Raw genomic sequence first — 13,271 nt, forward strand, 5'->3', positions numbered from 1 at the left:
TCAGAGAGACCCCACAGCTCCTCTCTGGACGGACGCAGCAGGACTTCCGGCTCTGGCTGCTGGTCTCCCCAGGAGCGGTGCTGTCCGGCCACTGGTTCCCCAGCAGACGGCCCTGACCAGACCGCAGGCTCTCCCCCCCATCCCCAGAGCAGTGCGAGAAAGGTGGGGTGGATGGTGGGTGGGCGGGAGCCCACACTGGAGGACTGGCTCCGGGACTGCACAGCCCACACTGCAGACAGACCCCGGCGAGGGCTGGGGGCTGGGGGCTGGGGGCTGGATGCAGGGCATGGAGGGTGTGAGGCACAGCAGCAGGGGCCTGCGCACAGGAGACCGAGGGGCAGGCCAGCCCTTCCTCCCCACCCCCGCCTGCACACCCCAATCAGACTCCTAACTGATGGCGCTGCCCTTCACTGCAGGCGCCGCTGAGACCTGGGAGGAGGGCCGGGGGACAGCGGGCAGAGGGCAGCATGGGCATCCCCTGCTCCTGGGAGGAGGGCCGGGGACAGCGGGCAGAGGGCAGCAGGGACACCCCCTGCTCCTGGGAGGAGGGCCGGGGACAGCGGGCAGAGGGCAGCAGGGACACCCCCTGCTCCTGGGAGGAGGGCCGGGGACAGCGGGCAGAGGGCAGCAGGGACACCCCCTGCTCCTGGGAGGAGGGCCGGGGGACAGCGGGCAGAGGGCAGCAGGGACACCCCCTGCTCCTGGGAGGAGGGCCGGGGGACAGCGGGCAGAGGGCAGCAGGGACACCCCCTGCTCCTGGGAGGTGGGCCACCAGCACGCGGCAGACAGGTGCCTGGACCCAGCCCTGCACAGACGGTGGCCTGGAGAAGAGGGTGGGGGAGGGAGAGCCCTCGATGGCGCACCTCCATGCCGGGGCAGGGTCCTGCGTGCCTGAACCCTCGCCCTCCCACAGGCATCCTGCCCCTCCCCAGACACAGTGAGGCTGGACGTCTGCCCACCGGACAATATATGCCTCAGGGCAGCACTGACAGAGTCCACAACAGCCTTTTCCTGAACTCGACAAAGTGTCTCTGAAATCTGTTTAGAGTAATAAATAGGTAAGAATACCTTTGAGTTAAAAACAAGAAACCAAAGACAGCAATGCTGCTCCTCCAGACAGGGAGACGGTTCCAAGTCAAAATCACGGAGAACAGGGTGCAGGTAGATGGAGCAGAAACCCAGAGCCCAGGACGCAGACCCGCCGTGTGGGGAAGACGGCAGGTTCTGAGCGGCAGGCCGCTGGCTGCGGAGGTGCCCTGGGCCCTGCGCCACAGAGAGCCAGCTCCAAGGAGAGGAGGCCTTACGCCGACTGCTGCGGAGAGCACTCGGGGCGGGGAGGGCCCACGCCTGGAACCGCCGACTCTGCTGCGGAGAGCGCTCGGGGCGGGGAGGGCCCACGCCTGGAACCGCCGACTCTGCTGCGGAGAGCGCTCGGGGCGGGGAGGGCCCACGCCTGGAACCGCCGACTCTGCTGCGGAGAGCGCTCGGGGCGGGGAGGGCCCACGCCTGGAACCGCCGACTCTGCTGCGGAGAGCGCTCGGGGCGGGGAGGGTCCACGCCTGGAACCGCCGACTCTGCTGCGGAGAGCGCTCGGGGCGGGGAGGGCCCACGCCTGGAACCGCCGACTCTGCTGCGGAGAGCGCTCGGGGCGGGGAGGGTCCACGCCTGGAACCGCCGACTCTGCTGCGGAGAGCGCTCGGGGCGGGGAGGGCCCACGCCTGGAACCGCCGACTCTGCTGCCGAGAGCACTCGGGGCGGGGAGGGTCCACGCCTGGAACCGCCGACTCTGCTGCGGAGAGCGCTCGGGGCGGGGAGGGCCCACGCCTGGAACCGCCGACTCTGCTGCGGAGAGCGCTCGGGGCGGGGAGGGCCCACGCCTGGAACCGCAGGAGCCCACCACACACTGCAGCCACCACGCCCCTCCGCTGGTGGTTCCCCAGAAACACACTGCAGTCAGCACAACCCTGCCCGCCTTCCTGACTCAGGCTCCAGGTGAGTCTGACCCACCCTGTGTGGCTCGGGTTCGAAGCCTCTGCACTGTGTTCAGTCCAGCCCACATGCCAGCCACCCGGTCTACAAGGCCACTGGCTGTCACCATCTTGGATCTTCCGATGTGTGTCTCCCCTCCCCAGGAGACACTGGTACCCACCTGAGCTTGGGCCCAGACACCTCCCCCTCCCCCTCCCCCTCCTGGCCCCATGGCTGGGCTGGTCCTGACAGCCCGGGCTCCCGCCCCAGCACGCTCCCTGTGAGAACTCCCACCTCCCCAACAAAGGGCATTTCCACCTGTGCACAGCCAGGTGTCCACGGCACCTACGTCCAGTTCAGCTCTGAGAGGTCAGGGCAGTCCTGGTCGGGTCCAGGGTGCCTGCAGGGCTCTGGGGGCCAAGCTGGCAGCCACGTCGAAGACCGAGTCCCCCCTTCCCTCCTACGGGGAGGCTGGGGAGGTGGACGGACGGGGTAAGGAAAGCCCGGCTGGGGCAGAGGCCCCTGGGAGGGTGACTCGGAGCAGGAAGCACAGGGATGGCCGGAGAGGCCAGCATCCCACCTTGCTCCCTCCCTGCAGGGTCTAAAGCCCCCAGTTCCTGCCCAGGGGGGTCCCCTTCAGTGGAGAAGGAGCCAGGGAAGTGCAGGGCAGGGCTCCTCCTTAGGCGGGGGTCTTGCCTGCCCCCAAAGGTTCAGCGTTGTCAGAGGCCAGCTCCTGAGCTAAGGGTGACAACTATCTCTGACCCTGAGCAGCCAGACCAGGTGGCCACGGCACACCCTGGCTGTGTCCCCAGGCACAGGCGTGAGCCACAGGGGCCTCAGCATCCTCACCTGTGACCCACGACAGGGACCGTCCTTCCTCCTGAGTGCCAGCCCAGGACGGCCGCGCCAGCTTGGGCTGCTGGCCTCTTCCCCGAAGATCCCCTCCCGCTATGCCATGCTGAGCACCTTTGCCCCAGGGTCTGCCCGCACCAGGCCCTCGGGCCTCCTCCCAGGGCAGAGGGGTCCAGGCAGGAGCCCCCCTTCCCCTCCCCACCGCACTGCTGCAGCAGCAGCTGTGCCCACGGTCAGGCAGTGACAAGTCCATCACCCTCAAAGTGCCTCTGACGAGATTAGGCTACTCGAGTCTCAGTGCATTACCTAATTAGACCCCAGCAGTCCTCTCTCTGCCCAGCCCGGATAGGCCGGGGAGCTGTGTGAGGAGCCAGGAGGCGGGGGGGCTGGAGGCTGGGGTGACGAGGTCCCAGGGTCCTGCTAACCCAGGGGCTGAGCCCTCTGGAAGGGCGGCTTAGCACTTTCCGTGTCAAAGACCCAGAAAACCTCGTGCCTCCCGTTGAGAGCGCAGGTAGGGAGGGGGCCCTCGTCCCTGTTCCTGGTGCCGTGAGCCAGCAGGCTGGCGAGGACCTGGCTGAGCTGTCCTCCCACAGAGCTCGCTGCTGCACCCTCCGCCCCCACCGGCCACTCTGCCCTGTGCCCTGTGCCTGGCGGCAGAACCTGTGTGGACATGGGACCTTCCTGCACCACCGTGCCTGGCCCCTCAGCAAGCCCAGCAGCTCCTGGCAACACGGTGTGCACAGCGCCGGGGCTGGAGGCAGGACCTTCCCGCACCACTGTGTCTGGCCCCTCAGCAAGCCCAGAGGCTCCCAGTAACACGGTCTGCACAGTGCCAGGGCTGGAGGCAGGACCTGTGTGGACACGGGACCTTCCCGCACCACTGTGTCTGGCCCCACAGCAAGCCCAGCGGCTCCCAGCAACACAGTCTGCACAGTGCCAGGGCTGGAGGCAGGACCTGTGTGGACACGGGACCTTCCCGCACCACTGTGTCTGGCCCCACAGCAAGCCCAGCGGCTCCCGGCAACACGGTCTGCACAGTGCCAGGGCTGGAGGCAGGGCAGACTGGCCTTCAAGGTCCAGAGGGGAGACAGACAGTCTGGGGGTGAGGCGTTGGCGGGCAGCTGGAGCTGGAGCCCTACTCTCCAGGACTGACAAGTGCCAAGGCTTCGGCAACTGGCGAGGTCACAGTTCACAGCCCAGGGGTCTGGCCCTGTGCGGCTGCAGCCTGGTGCACTGGGGACGGACACGGAGCCGGTGCCGGAGGCCAGCGCCACACCGCACGCGCAGTCGACACCAGCGCAGGGCTCACAGGGCCGCTGCCCTCAGCCCACCTGGGTGCTTGCGGGCCGCCAGCACGGCCGCCCTGAGACAGAGCAGGCAGAGAGGCTGCAGGCCCCTCTGGCCGCCCAGTTCCTGTGGGCGCAGTGTACGGGGACTCCGGGTTCCCTCCTTCCCGCTGACGGATGTGCTCTCCGCACTCTGAGCGGTGTCCCGAGGGCGGGGCGTGGTGGCCTGAACCCTGCGAGCCAGCAGGGAGGCCTCCAGAGGCTCCTCCCGAGGGCGAGGAGCAGTGTGTCAGAGGTCACTCCCTGACGGAGCGCAGTGCCCTCCGCGCCGAGCCCCCCCGGGCCTGTGAAAGATGCCCCTCATTTCTACCGAGTATTGATTTACTTGTGATTAATGGGCCCAATGTAGACTGATAAATGATATTAATTTGTTCTGGGGTCTGAGAAGACTCGGCCAGGGCTTCTCCACTGTGGTCTGAGCTATTTCCTGTGGCTCTGCAGGCGCAGCCACCAGACCTCTATCCAGCCCTCCCTCGGCCTGGTTGTCCACAAACAATGGACAGAGGGACAGCAGACGCCTCAGCAACCCAGTGGCCAATTAGCCCAGGGGAGGGGCCTACCTGCTACCTCCTTGGCCGAGGGCAGACATGAGGCCTCCAGGTCGGCGGGCACGGGGCCACCCCTCTCCAGGGCACACACCAGCTTCCGCAGCCGCTCACACTCCTCCTGCAGCCGGGCCTGGTCCTGGCGGAGGCTCCGCTGCGCCTCGCTGGCTGGGTTCACGCTCATGTGCAGCACTTTGGTCTTGCTCTGGTCGTAGTCACCCTGCGGGGCACAGGGAGGAGGCCACACAGTCAAGGCAGAGGGAGCAGACAGTCAAGAGCGTGAGTCAGGACCCTCCGTGACAGACACAGTGCTGGCTCTCAGCCCTCCTCCGGCCACGTGCGCGGCCCCATCAGCGAGCAAGGTGCCAGCGCGCACCTCCAGGGGCTGTGAGGGGTCGAGGAGAAGACAACAGGGATGCGTCAGGCTCCCCACCCGGGCCATGGTGCATGCTTGGCTCCGGACATCTTTCAAGCGCTCTGCTGACAGTCTTGAGGACCGGGCTCCTGCGACCTGTGAGGCTGCGCTCGGGGGCCTCTCACCGCCCGTAGAGCAGGGCCCGTGGAAAACAAGGCCCCTCAAGGACACCTGCATGGCTGACCTGTGGGCACCGCTCCAGTAGTGCTCATGTTTGCTCCCTGACGCCTGTGGCCCAGGCTCCCCGGGCTGCTGCCCTGATGACCTGGGCTGTGGGTGGGGGAGGGCAGCACCCTTCTCCCCGAATCACATGGACAGTGGGTGTGGAGGACGTACCGCGCACAACCACAGCTGGAGGGGGCTGCCCTTCCAGAGGGCGGAGCATCCACGTCACTAGTTGGAATTCTAGCAGGACTGGTCTCCTCCCCCCAGCTGTATGTCCAGTCCCTTCTGACATGAGTACTGACTATCACACTGGTTTATAAGTCAGTACGACTCATCTTGCTGCTTGGCCACCGAGAGGGCTGTCTGCTGGCTCCTGTGTCCCTGACACGGCCCACTGTGGCTCACGCTTGGGCACTTCCTGTGTACTAGGAGATGCCCTGGCGCCACAGTCGGCCGTTCCTGCACAGGACGGGACCAGCTGCCCCCACCGCTGCTGGGTGGGGCTGCCTCGGCTCCCGCAGCGGACGGGGCACACAAGTGTGCGTGCACTGTGTGTCTGCATGAGGTCCCCTGGGTCTCACGACAAACTCCAAGTCTGCCCGAGGACCAGCACGTACACTGCGGGCACTCGGACAGAAACAAGGGGCGGAGGGGGGAGGCCCTGAGGCTCTCAGAGGAGACACACCCACTGGGCGTCACAGGAGCCCCAGCGGCTCTGCCCTGCGTGGTGCTGAAGGGCCCAGAGCTTGGCCCTGCCATAAAAACCAGGCAGCAGGAAGGCCTTGCTGAGACAGTGGTAAGTGGTGGGTGGGGCTCTCAGTCCGGAACATCTGGGCCCGAAGGCCAGGGCTCAGGACAGCCAGCGGGGCATCAGCCGAGTACCCAGGCTGCCCAGACGCTCCTCCCCCTGGGGGAGCAATGGCACCACCGAGTCTGCCAGGTCTCTGCAAGGGCTCCCGTGGACCCGGCCAGCCCTGCAGAACGGCAGAGAGGACGCCACGTGCCCACTGGCACCACCTGGGGCAAGACAGTTCCGAAACCCTGAGCCCACCTTGCTGCTTCTGCGCTGCGCTCACCGGGAGAGGGAGCCAGCCCAAAGAAGTCTGCCCACGACACTCCCTGCTGCTCCTGCCCGAGGGTTAGCCCAGCCCGGGTGCCCACTGAAGGACCAGCCCAGGACATGGTCAACACGCGTCCTCCCCGCTCTGCTCCCAAGTGTGGGGCTGAGGGCGGAGGTGACCCCGCCGGCACACCTGGGCTAAGGCTGAGCCACCAGTCCCCGGCAGCCACAGAGGCAAGTTCCTGAGCAAGTCTCCACACCCAGCAGGCCACGGAGGTTGGGGGAGGAGCCTACACCATGCCCACTGGCCCAGATGCCTCCCAGTGAAGCCTGCTCTCCCTAGGTCAGCGTGTACCTGTGAGGCCTTGGGACACGTGGCCCCCCTGGGATGAGAGGCCACTTCTTCAGCCACCGGTGGCCTTGCTGAGAGCTACATGAACATGCCAGGAGAGGCCTGCAGGCACCTGCCCGGTGCAGACAGGTCCCTGGTGTGAGCCACCCAGTCCCGGGGTCCTCGTGACAAAGCACTGGGCACCACACCTGGTCCCCCCACACGGAGGCCGCGGGGCCCTGCGCTGTTCACAATGGTGACGGACACCTGTCAGGTCCCATTTGCGGCAGCTCCTGGGAACCATAGGGGCGAAGGGTGGCGCCCGGCGCGTGGAGACTCCGTCCTGGAGGTGATGAGTCACTGCCCAGGACAGACCCAGGCTGTGAGGAGCAGGCCCACATGCCATCTGCTGAGGGAGGACAGCCGGGCCCCCACGGCCGCCCCACCCGAGAGCAGCAGCGGAGGAGACGGCAGCGTCGCTGAGCTCTGCTGCCCGGTGCCAGCTTCACGGGAAAGAGGGAAGTGGCCGTGATGAGTGGCTGCAGACGTGCTGCCTTGTCTGATCCACAGCCGAGGAAACTGTCGAGACGCTGACGAGTCTCAAAAGGAAAAGTCCTGACACCGCTTTGATGTTCGGGTACCATGACTGACCAAACACCTACACTGCCGTCTGCTCACGAGTTCAGTTAACCAGGGAGGCCCTGCCAGGGTGGGGCCTGGTGCAGGAAACCCCGAGGGCCGAGCTTCAGGGGACAGGGCCCACACGGGGCCCACAGTGAGGTCTGCGCAGGGCCGGGCGCACGGGGCTCAGGGCCCACGGCGGGGTCTGCGCAGGGCCGGGCGCAGGGCCGGGCGCACGGGGCTCAGGGCCCACGGCGGGGTCTGCGCAGGGCCGGGCGCACGGGGCTCAGGGCCCACGGCGGGGTCTGCGCAGGGCCGGGAGCACGGGGCTCAGGGCCCACGGCGGGGCCTGCGCAGGGCCCGGCGCACGGGGCTCAGGGCCCACGGCGGGGTCTGCGCAGGGCCGGGCGCACGGGGCTCAGGGCCCACGGCGGGGTCTGCGCAGGGCCGGGAGCACGGGGCTCAGGGCCCACGGCGGGGTCTGCGCAGGGCCGGGCGCACGGGGCTCAGGGCCCACGGCGGGGTCTGCGCAGGGCCGGGCGCACGGGGCTCAGGGCCCACGGCGGGGTCTGCGCAGGGCCGGGCGCACGGGGCTCAGGGCCCACGGCGGGGTCTGCGCAGGGCCGGGAGCACGGGGCTCAGGGCCCACGGCGGGGCCTGCACAGGGCCGGGCGCACGGGGCTCAGGGAGCAGTGGCCACACAATTCTGAGATGAGGTGGGGGGTCTCAAGTCCAGATTGGGTAAGAGGCTGGCCTGAAACCAGCACTCCTGGGCGGAGCAGGAAGGGCAGAGACGCCTCCGCCCTGAGGCTGTACCCTCCCCTGTGTGTGGCTCTCTGCTCAGACCCTGTGCGGCGCGGGGGGAGGGCCGTGTCCTCGTGTGCAGGAGCCCGAGTGTCCTGGGGGTGGGTGGGCAGTGGGGGTGCCTGCTTCACCCTGCTGTGCTCCAGTCCTGCTGGGACCTGCTGGCCCTAAGCCTCCGGTGCTCACTGGCCTTGGTGCTCTCTGGGCCAGGGAGAGGCCAGTGAGTCTGATCTTCAAGGACTTCGTGGGCCGGAGCTCAGAGCACTTGGACAGAGGACGACCTCCCCAAAGGCCCTGCCTGGCCTGAGGATGGACCTGCTGTGGAGTGGCCAGGCCACCCCGGGCCAGGCGAAGGGAGCTCCGCCCCTGGCTGTGCCCAGAAGAGCGCCCGCCTCCCTGGACCCGCTGTGCACACTGAGACCCTGCTGGAAAGGGGAGACGCGAGGAGAATGGGGAAGCAGTTCAACAGCGGCCCATCCTCCGCACAGTCCGCCACTCAGCCCAGTCCATCTCGCTCCAGGCTGAAGGAGCACAGCTGGGGGGCGGGGGGGCTCTGGGGGTGCCTGTGGTCTGGGCAGGCTGAGCCAGACCTCCTAGGTGGGGCTGAGCGGCCCTTGCAGGCCCCCACCTGCTGGCCCCCCCCCCCACCTCTGCACAGGCAGGCGGGTGCTCCATGCAGGAGCCGTGCGACCTTGGGCAGGCCCCGCAGGCGGGTGAGCGGGCCTGGCTCTTGCTGGGCAGGCGGTGGGCGTGTGGGCACTCCCGGCTCTGACGCTGCGCACACGGCAGGCAGGCCCAGGTCTCCACCTCCTTGCTCAAGGACCAAGAAAGGAAGGTCCAGAGAGGACCCCACTGCACTGCCCAGGACTGGTCACTGGGGGCGGAAGAGGAAAGCCCAGGGCTAGAGGCAGGAGGGGAAGAAGCTGCAGTGCAAGCCCCCCCCGCCCCCGGGCGGCCAGGCCAGAGGTGGGAAAGGCTGGCCATCACGCGGGCCAGGCCCCCGCAGCCCCCCCGCCCCCCGGGCGGCCAGGCCAGAGGTGGGAAAGGCTGGCCATCACGCGGGCCAGGCCCCGCAGCCCCCCTGCCCCCGGGCGGCCAGGCCAGAGGTGGGAAAGGCTGGCCATCACGCGGGCCAGGCCCCCGCAGCCCCCCCGCCCCCGGGCGGCCAGGCCAGAGGTGGGAAAGGCTGGCCATCACGCGGGCCAGGCCCCCGCAGCCCCCCTGCCCCCGGGCGGCCAGGCCAGAGGTGGGAAAGGCTGGCCATCACACGGGCCAGGCCCCCGCAGCCCCCCCGCCCCCGGGCGGCCAGGCCAGAGGTGGGAAAGGCTGGCCATCACGCGGGCCAGGCCCCCGCAGCCCCCCTGCCCCCGGGCGGCCAGGCCAGAGGTGGGAAAGGCTGGCCATCACGCGGGCCAGGCCCCCGCAGCCCCCTGCCCCCGGGCGGCCAGGCCAGAGGTGGGAAAGGCTGGCCATCACGCGGGCCAGGCCCCCGCAGCCCCCCCCATTCGCACTCGGCCCCACGGCAGAGGCTGCGTTTGGAAGCTGGGCCCGTGGCGATCCCGGTGGCTGCGGCTCCCTGGCAACACAACACGGGACGGACGGCCCGGCACCTCGCAGTGGCTGTCAGGGCTGAGGAATGATTTATGGTGGCCACCGTGTGTGATGGTGAGCCAAGCGCCTCACAGCCCACCCTGAAGGGCCCAGCGCACGGCAGCAGCACAGACGCCTGGGCCTCCTGCTCAAAGGCCCTTCTGGGGGATCCAGCATCAGGGGGATGGACAGAGGGAGGACAGAGCCGGGGTGGGGGAGGCTCAGCCTTCAGGCCAGGACACGTGGGGTGGGCCCTTCTCAAGCCACCCCTAGGGCGGCCACCTCTCCCAACCCCCAAATGGGGGCCAGCGGACGTGGGGGCGCCTGCCGACCGAGCGAGACGCCTCCCTGCTGTGCGGGCGGAGAGGCCGGCTGCCGTGAGCTCCCTGCGGCGGAGCCTGGCCCCACCTGCCCACGCGGCGAGAGCTGGCAGGGCCGGCTGGCGGGGACACGTGGCCGGCCGAGGGCAGGGAGAAGGCTGCCCTGCCCACTCCCCACGCTGTGCGGCCATCTCCAGAACTTCCCCCCTTCCCACTGCCGATGTCCCCCTGGGCACTCCCGCCCTCCCCAGCCTGTCCATCTCGACGGAGGCGACCCCAGGGACCTCCCACGCGTGGAAGCAGACAGCATGCGCCCTCAGCGTCCGGCTGATGTCACGGAGCAGACGTCCTCAAGGTTCTTCCATGTTGTGTCTGCGTCTCCTTCCTTCAGGGCGGAGTGCAGCCCACCATCTGGTGGGCCCCGTGTGCGCCTCCACCCGCCTGCCAGTGGGTGTGGGCTGCTGTCCCAGACCCACCTCCCGCCCTCGGGGGCCAGCACCTGTGGGGGCCATCCTGGGGACCCCTCCAGACAGCTCTTTCAGACTTCGGTGTCTGCCTGTGAAGCCTCCACACAGCCTCTCTCCAGGAGTCGCCGTGCAATGGGTCAGACTTCCTCTTGTCAGGCCCTCCAGAAGCTCAGCGTCCCCCACAAGGTCAGCCCTGGGGGCCAGAGCCTTCACGCCCTGTTCCTCGCAGGTCCACGGTACCAGCTGGCGGGAATTCTTCGCAGAACAGTGGGATCGCACCTCCAGGAAGCAGATGTGGGCACAGAACAGCCGGCACAGGCTCATGGAGCCCGAGGCTCTGAGCAGGAGACCAGGAGCACAGGCGCCAGAGGCCCTCAGGCTGCTCCGGGCCCCTCCCACAGCCGCTCCCTTCCTCTCCAGCCCCACTGACTGGTCTGCGCCATCCGTCCCTCCCGCTGTCTCTGCCCAGAGCACAAGCTCACGCAGTTGGGGCCTGGCTGCCTAGCCCACCACCTGGAGCCCACACAGGGCCGTGGCAGTGAGCTGCCTCACGGGAAGGGCAGGGCCAGCCGGCGGCCAGGGGCACCCTGCAGGGACAAAAGGGCTCTGCTCCTGGGACCTCTGCCTAAAACTGACAACTACATGTTGTCTTGCATCACATCTAATTTCTAGGTCAGTGAAGTGTCGAGTCCCGGACTTTTTCGTCTAAATGCTGTGCGAGAACCATACGCAGAGGAGGAAGGTGTCACAGCGCAGTCCCGGACGCCCAGCGCGAGCAGAGCAGACGCCCAGGCCCGAGCCGCCCACGCTGGCGATGGCTCGCTGGCTGCGCCGCGTGCTCCTGGGGTCCGAGGGCAGCAGGGCAGAGACGGGCTGGGCAGCGTCCTGCAGTCAAAGGGGGAGGCCGCCGGGGAGCCGCTCCGTGGGCACGAGGGCTGGGGTCCGAGGACAGGAGATGCCGGCTGCCCCGCTCTGGGCCCAGGGACATGAGACGAGAAGGGGCTTAATATTCAAGACACGTGACTCTTCTCATAAAAATCAAAAGAAATCAGCGCCTGTGGAAATTTCTGCACACAAACGCGCATCAGCGAGCTGCTTTTTTCAGTCCTGCGTTAATAAACATGAGCAGCCTGGCACCACCTCGGTGGGGGTTTGGGCTCTTTCCTTCGTTAGTGCCCTGTTTTACACACAACACTCAAGACGGCAGGCCTGGCTGCACACAGCCCCGGGGTCCTCGGCTGGGCAGCCAGGACGCAGGGCTGGGAGGGCGGGCCCTCAGCACAGAAAGCCAGGCACGGCCACTGCCCGCTGAGCACCCTGGTGCCCCAGGGCCAGCCGCCACGAGGAGACACCCTCAGAGTTACAGCGGGCCCCGGGTTCGAGCCCTCCTCGCTCGGGGAACATAATCTCCCACCAGAATCACCTCTGGCTCACCCACACCTGGGCGGTGCCTGGCACCACTGCCTGAAGGCCTCTGCCTCTCCAGGAGCAATGCCCAGAGAACATTCCAGAAGTGCAGGCGGCAGACCATCAAGAAATAGCCTGTCTAGCCAGGGGCAGGATGTGTGCAAGGGCCTGGTCCGCGTGGGAGGATCCACAGAACCATCGGAGCCCAGAGGGGTGAGAGGCAGAGGTGGGGCCTGTTTGGGGCTCGGGGCTCCTGGCAGGTGGGAGCAGGTGGGTGGGGAGGAAACTGGTGTTCAAGGGCTGACAGGTCTGCCTGTGGGGTGGCAGGCTGTGTGACAGGGACCGGCAGGGGCTCCCCGTGACCAAGTGTGAGGAGCGGCAAAGGCCCCCGTACTTGAGATCAGGGGAGGCGACGGGGGCTGGGGAGTGTGTGATCACACAGTGCTGCCCGCCCGGTGACGCAGGGACAGGAGTGGGACACGGGCACTGCGAGCTCTCCGCTCACAGGGAACCCAGCAATTTTCTACCCACTCCATTTCCCAAAAAGTCCCATTGATTTAAAATGTCACTGGGCTGCAGGCTGCTCCCCTTCCCGAGTGCACTGCAGGCTGGCTGGGGCGGCAGGCTTCCGCGCGGGCGGTGGCCACGCGGCGCCCACACAGACCACCAGCCCCCGCGCAAGCAGCGTGGCCGGACAGCACTGAGGGACAGCGGGCGCGGACTCCTGAGACAGACCCCGTTCAATCATACGCGTGCTGAAGCATTCACAGGGAAGGGCACAGATGGCTGTGATTTGCTTTAAAATGCATAAGAAGCCCTGGCCGGTTTGGCTCAGCGGTTAGAGCGTCGGCCTGCGGTCCTGAGACCCGGGTTCGGTTCCCGCTAAGGGCATGTACCTCGCTTGCAGTTTGTCCCCGGCCCTGGTCGGTTGTGCGGGTGGCAGCCACTCGATGTGTCCCTTTCACATCGATGTTTCTCTCTCTTTCTCTCTTCCTCTCTCTCCCTCCCACTCTACCTGAACAAAAAATGGACAAATGTCCTCGGGTGAGGATAAAAAAAAAATAAAAAAATAAAAAAATAAAATGCATAAGGACAATGAGAAAGGATGGTGGATGGGAGAGGTGGATGGACACGTCACAGCGGAACGTGTGACAGGTTCCGACGGTGGGTATGTGGGTGTTCACGTGACTCTTCCCACTCTGCAGGAGTTAGAGAACGTCCGCGAGGCGCTGGGGCAGACCTGGGGGGGGGGGCTCCACATGGGCGCAGAGCCGGAACCTGGCGGCCCGTGCGCTCCAGCTGCCTGACGGCTGGCCCTGGGGACGGACACATCCGTGCTCCAGGGGCTTGGCCTTGGCTGGCCCCGAATGTGGCCCATAA

The 13,271-nt window shown here is 67.5% G+C and overlaps 1 protein-coding gene across 8 annotated transcripts in view; it reads right to left on the minus strand.

Annotated features, from left to right (window-relative positions):
- MAD1L1 (mitotic arrest deficient 1 like 1) overlaps positions 1-13,271 on the minus strand; it is a 199,305-nt gene that overhangs the window by 26,227 nt on the left and 159,807 nt on the right. For all 8 annotated transcript variants that reach the window (XM_036240352.1, XM_036240353.1, XM_036240354.1 and 5 more), the window contains one exon: positions 4,727-4,931. In XM_036240352.1, the coding sequence (XP_036096245.1) occupies positions 4,727-4,931 (205 nt within the window). The remainder of the gene's footprint in view (positions 1-4,726; positions 4,932-13,271) is intronic.

Source organism: Molossus molossus, unplaced genomic scaffold (genome assembly GCF_014108415.1).
Source record: "Molossus molossus isolate mMolMol1 unplaced genomic scaffold, mMolMol1.p scaffold_m16_p_4, whole genome shotgun sequence".
Taxonomy (NCBI): domain Eukaryota; kingdom Metazoa; phylum Chordata; class Mammalia; order Chiroptera; family Molossidae; genus Molossus; species Molossus molossus.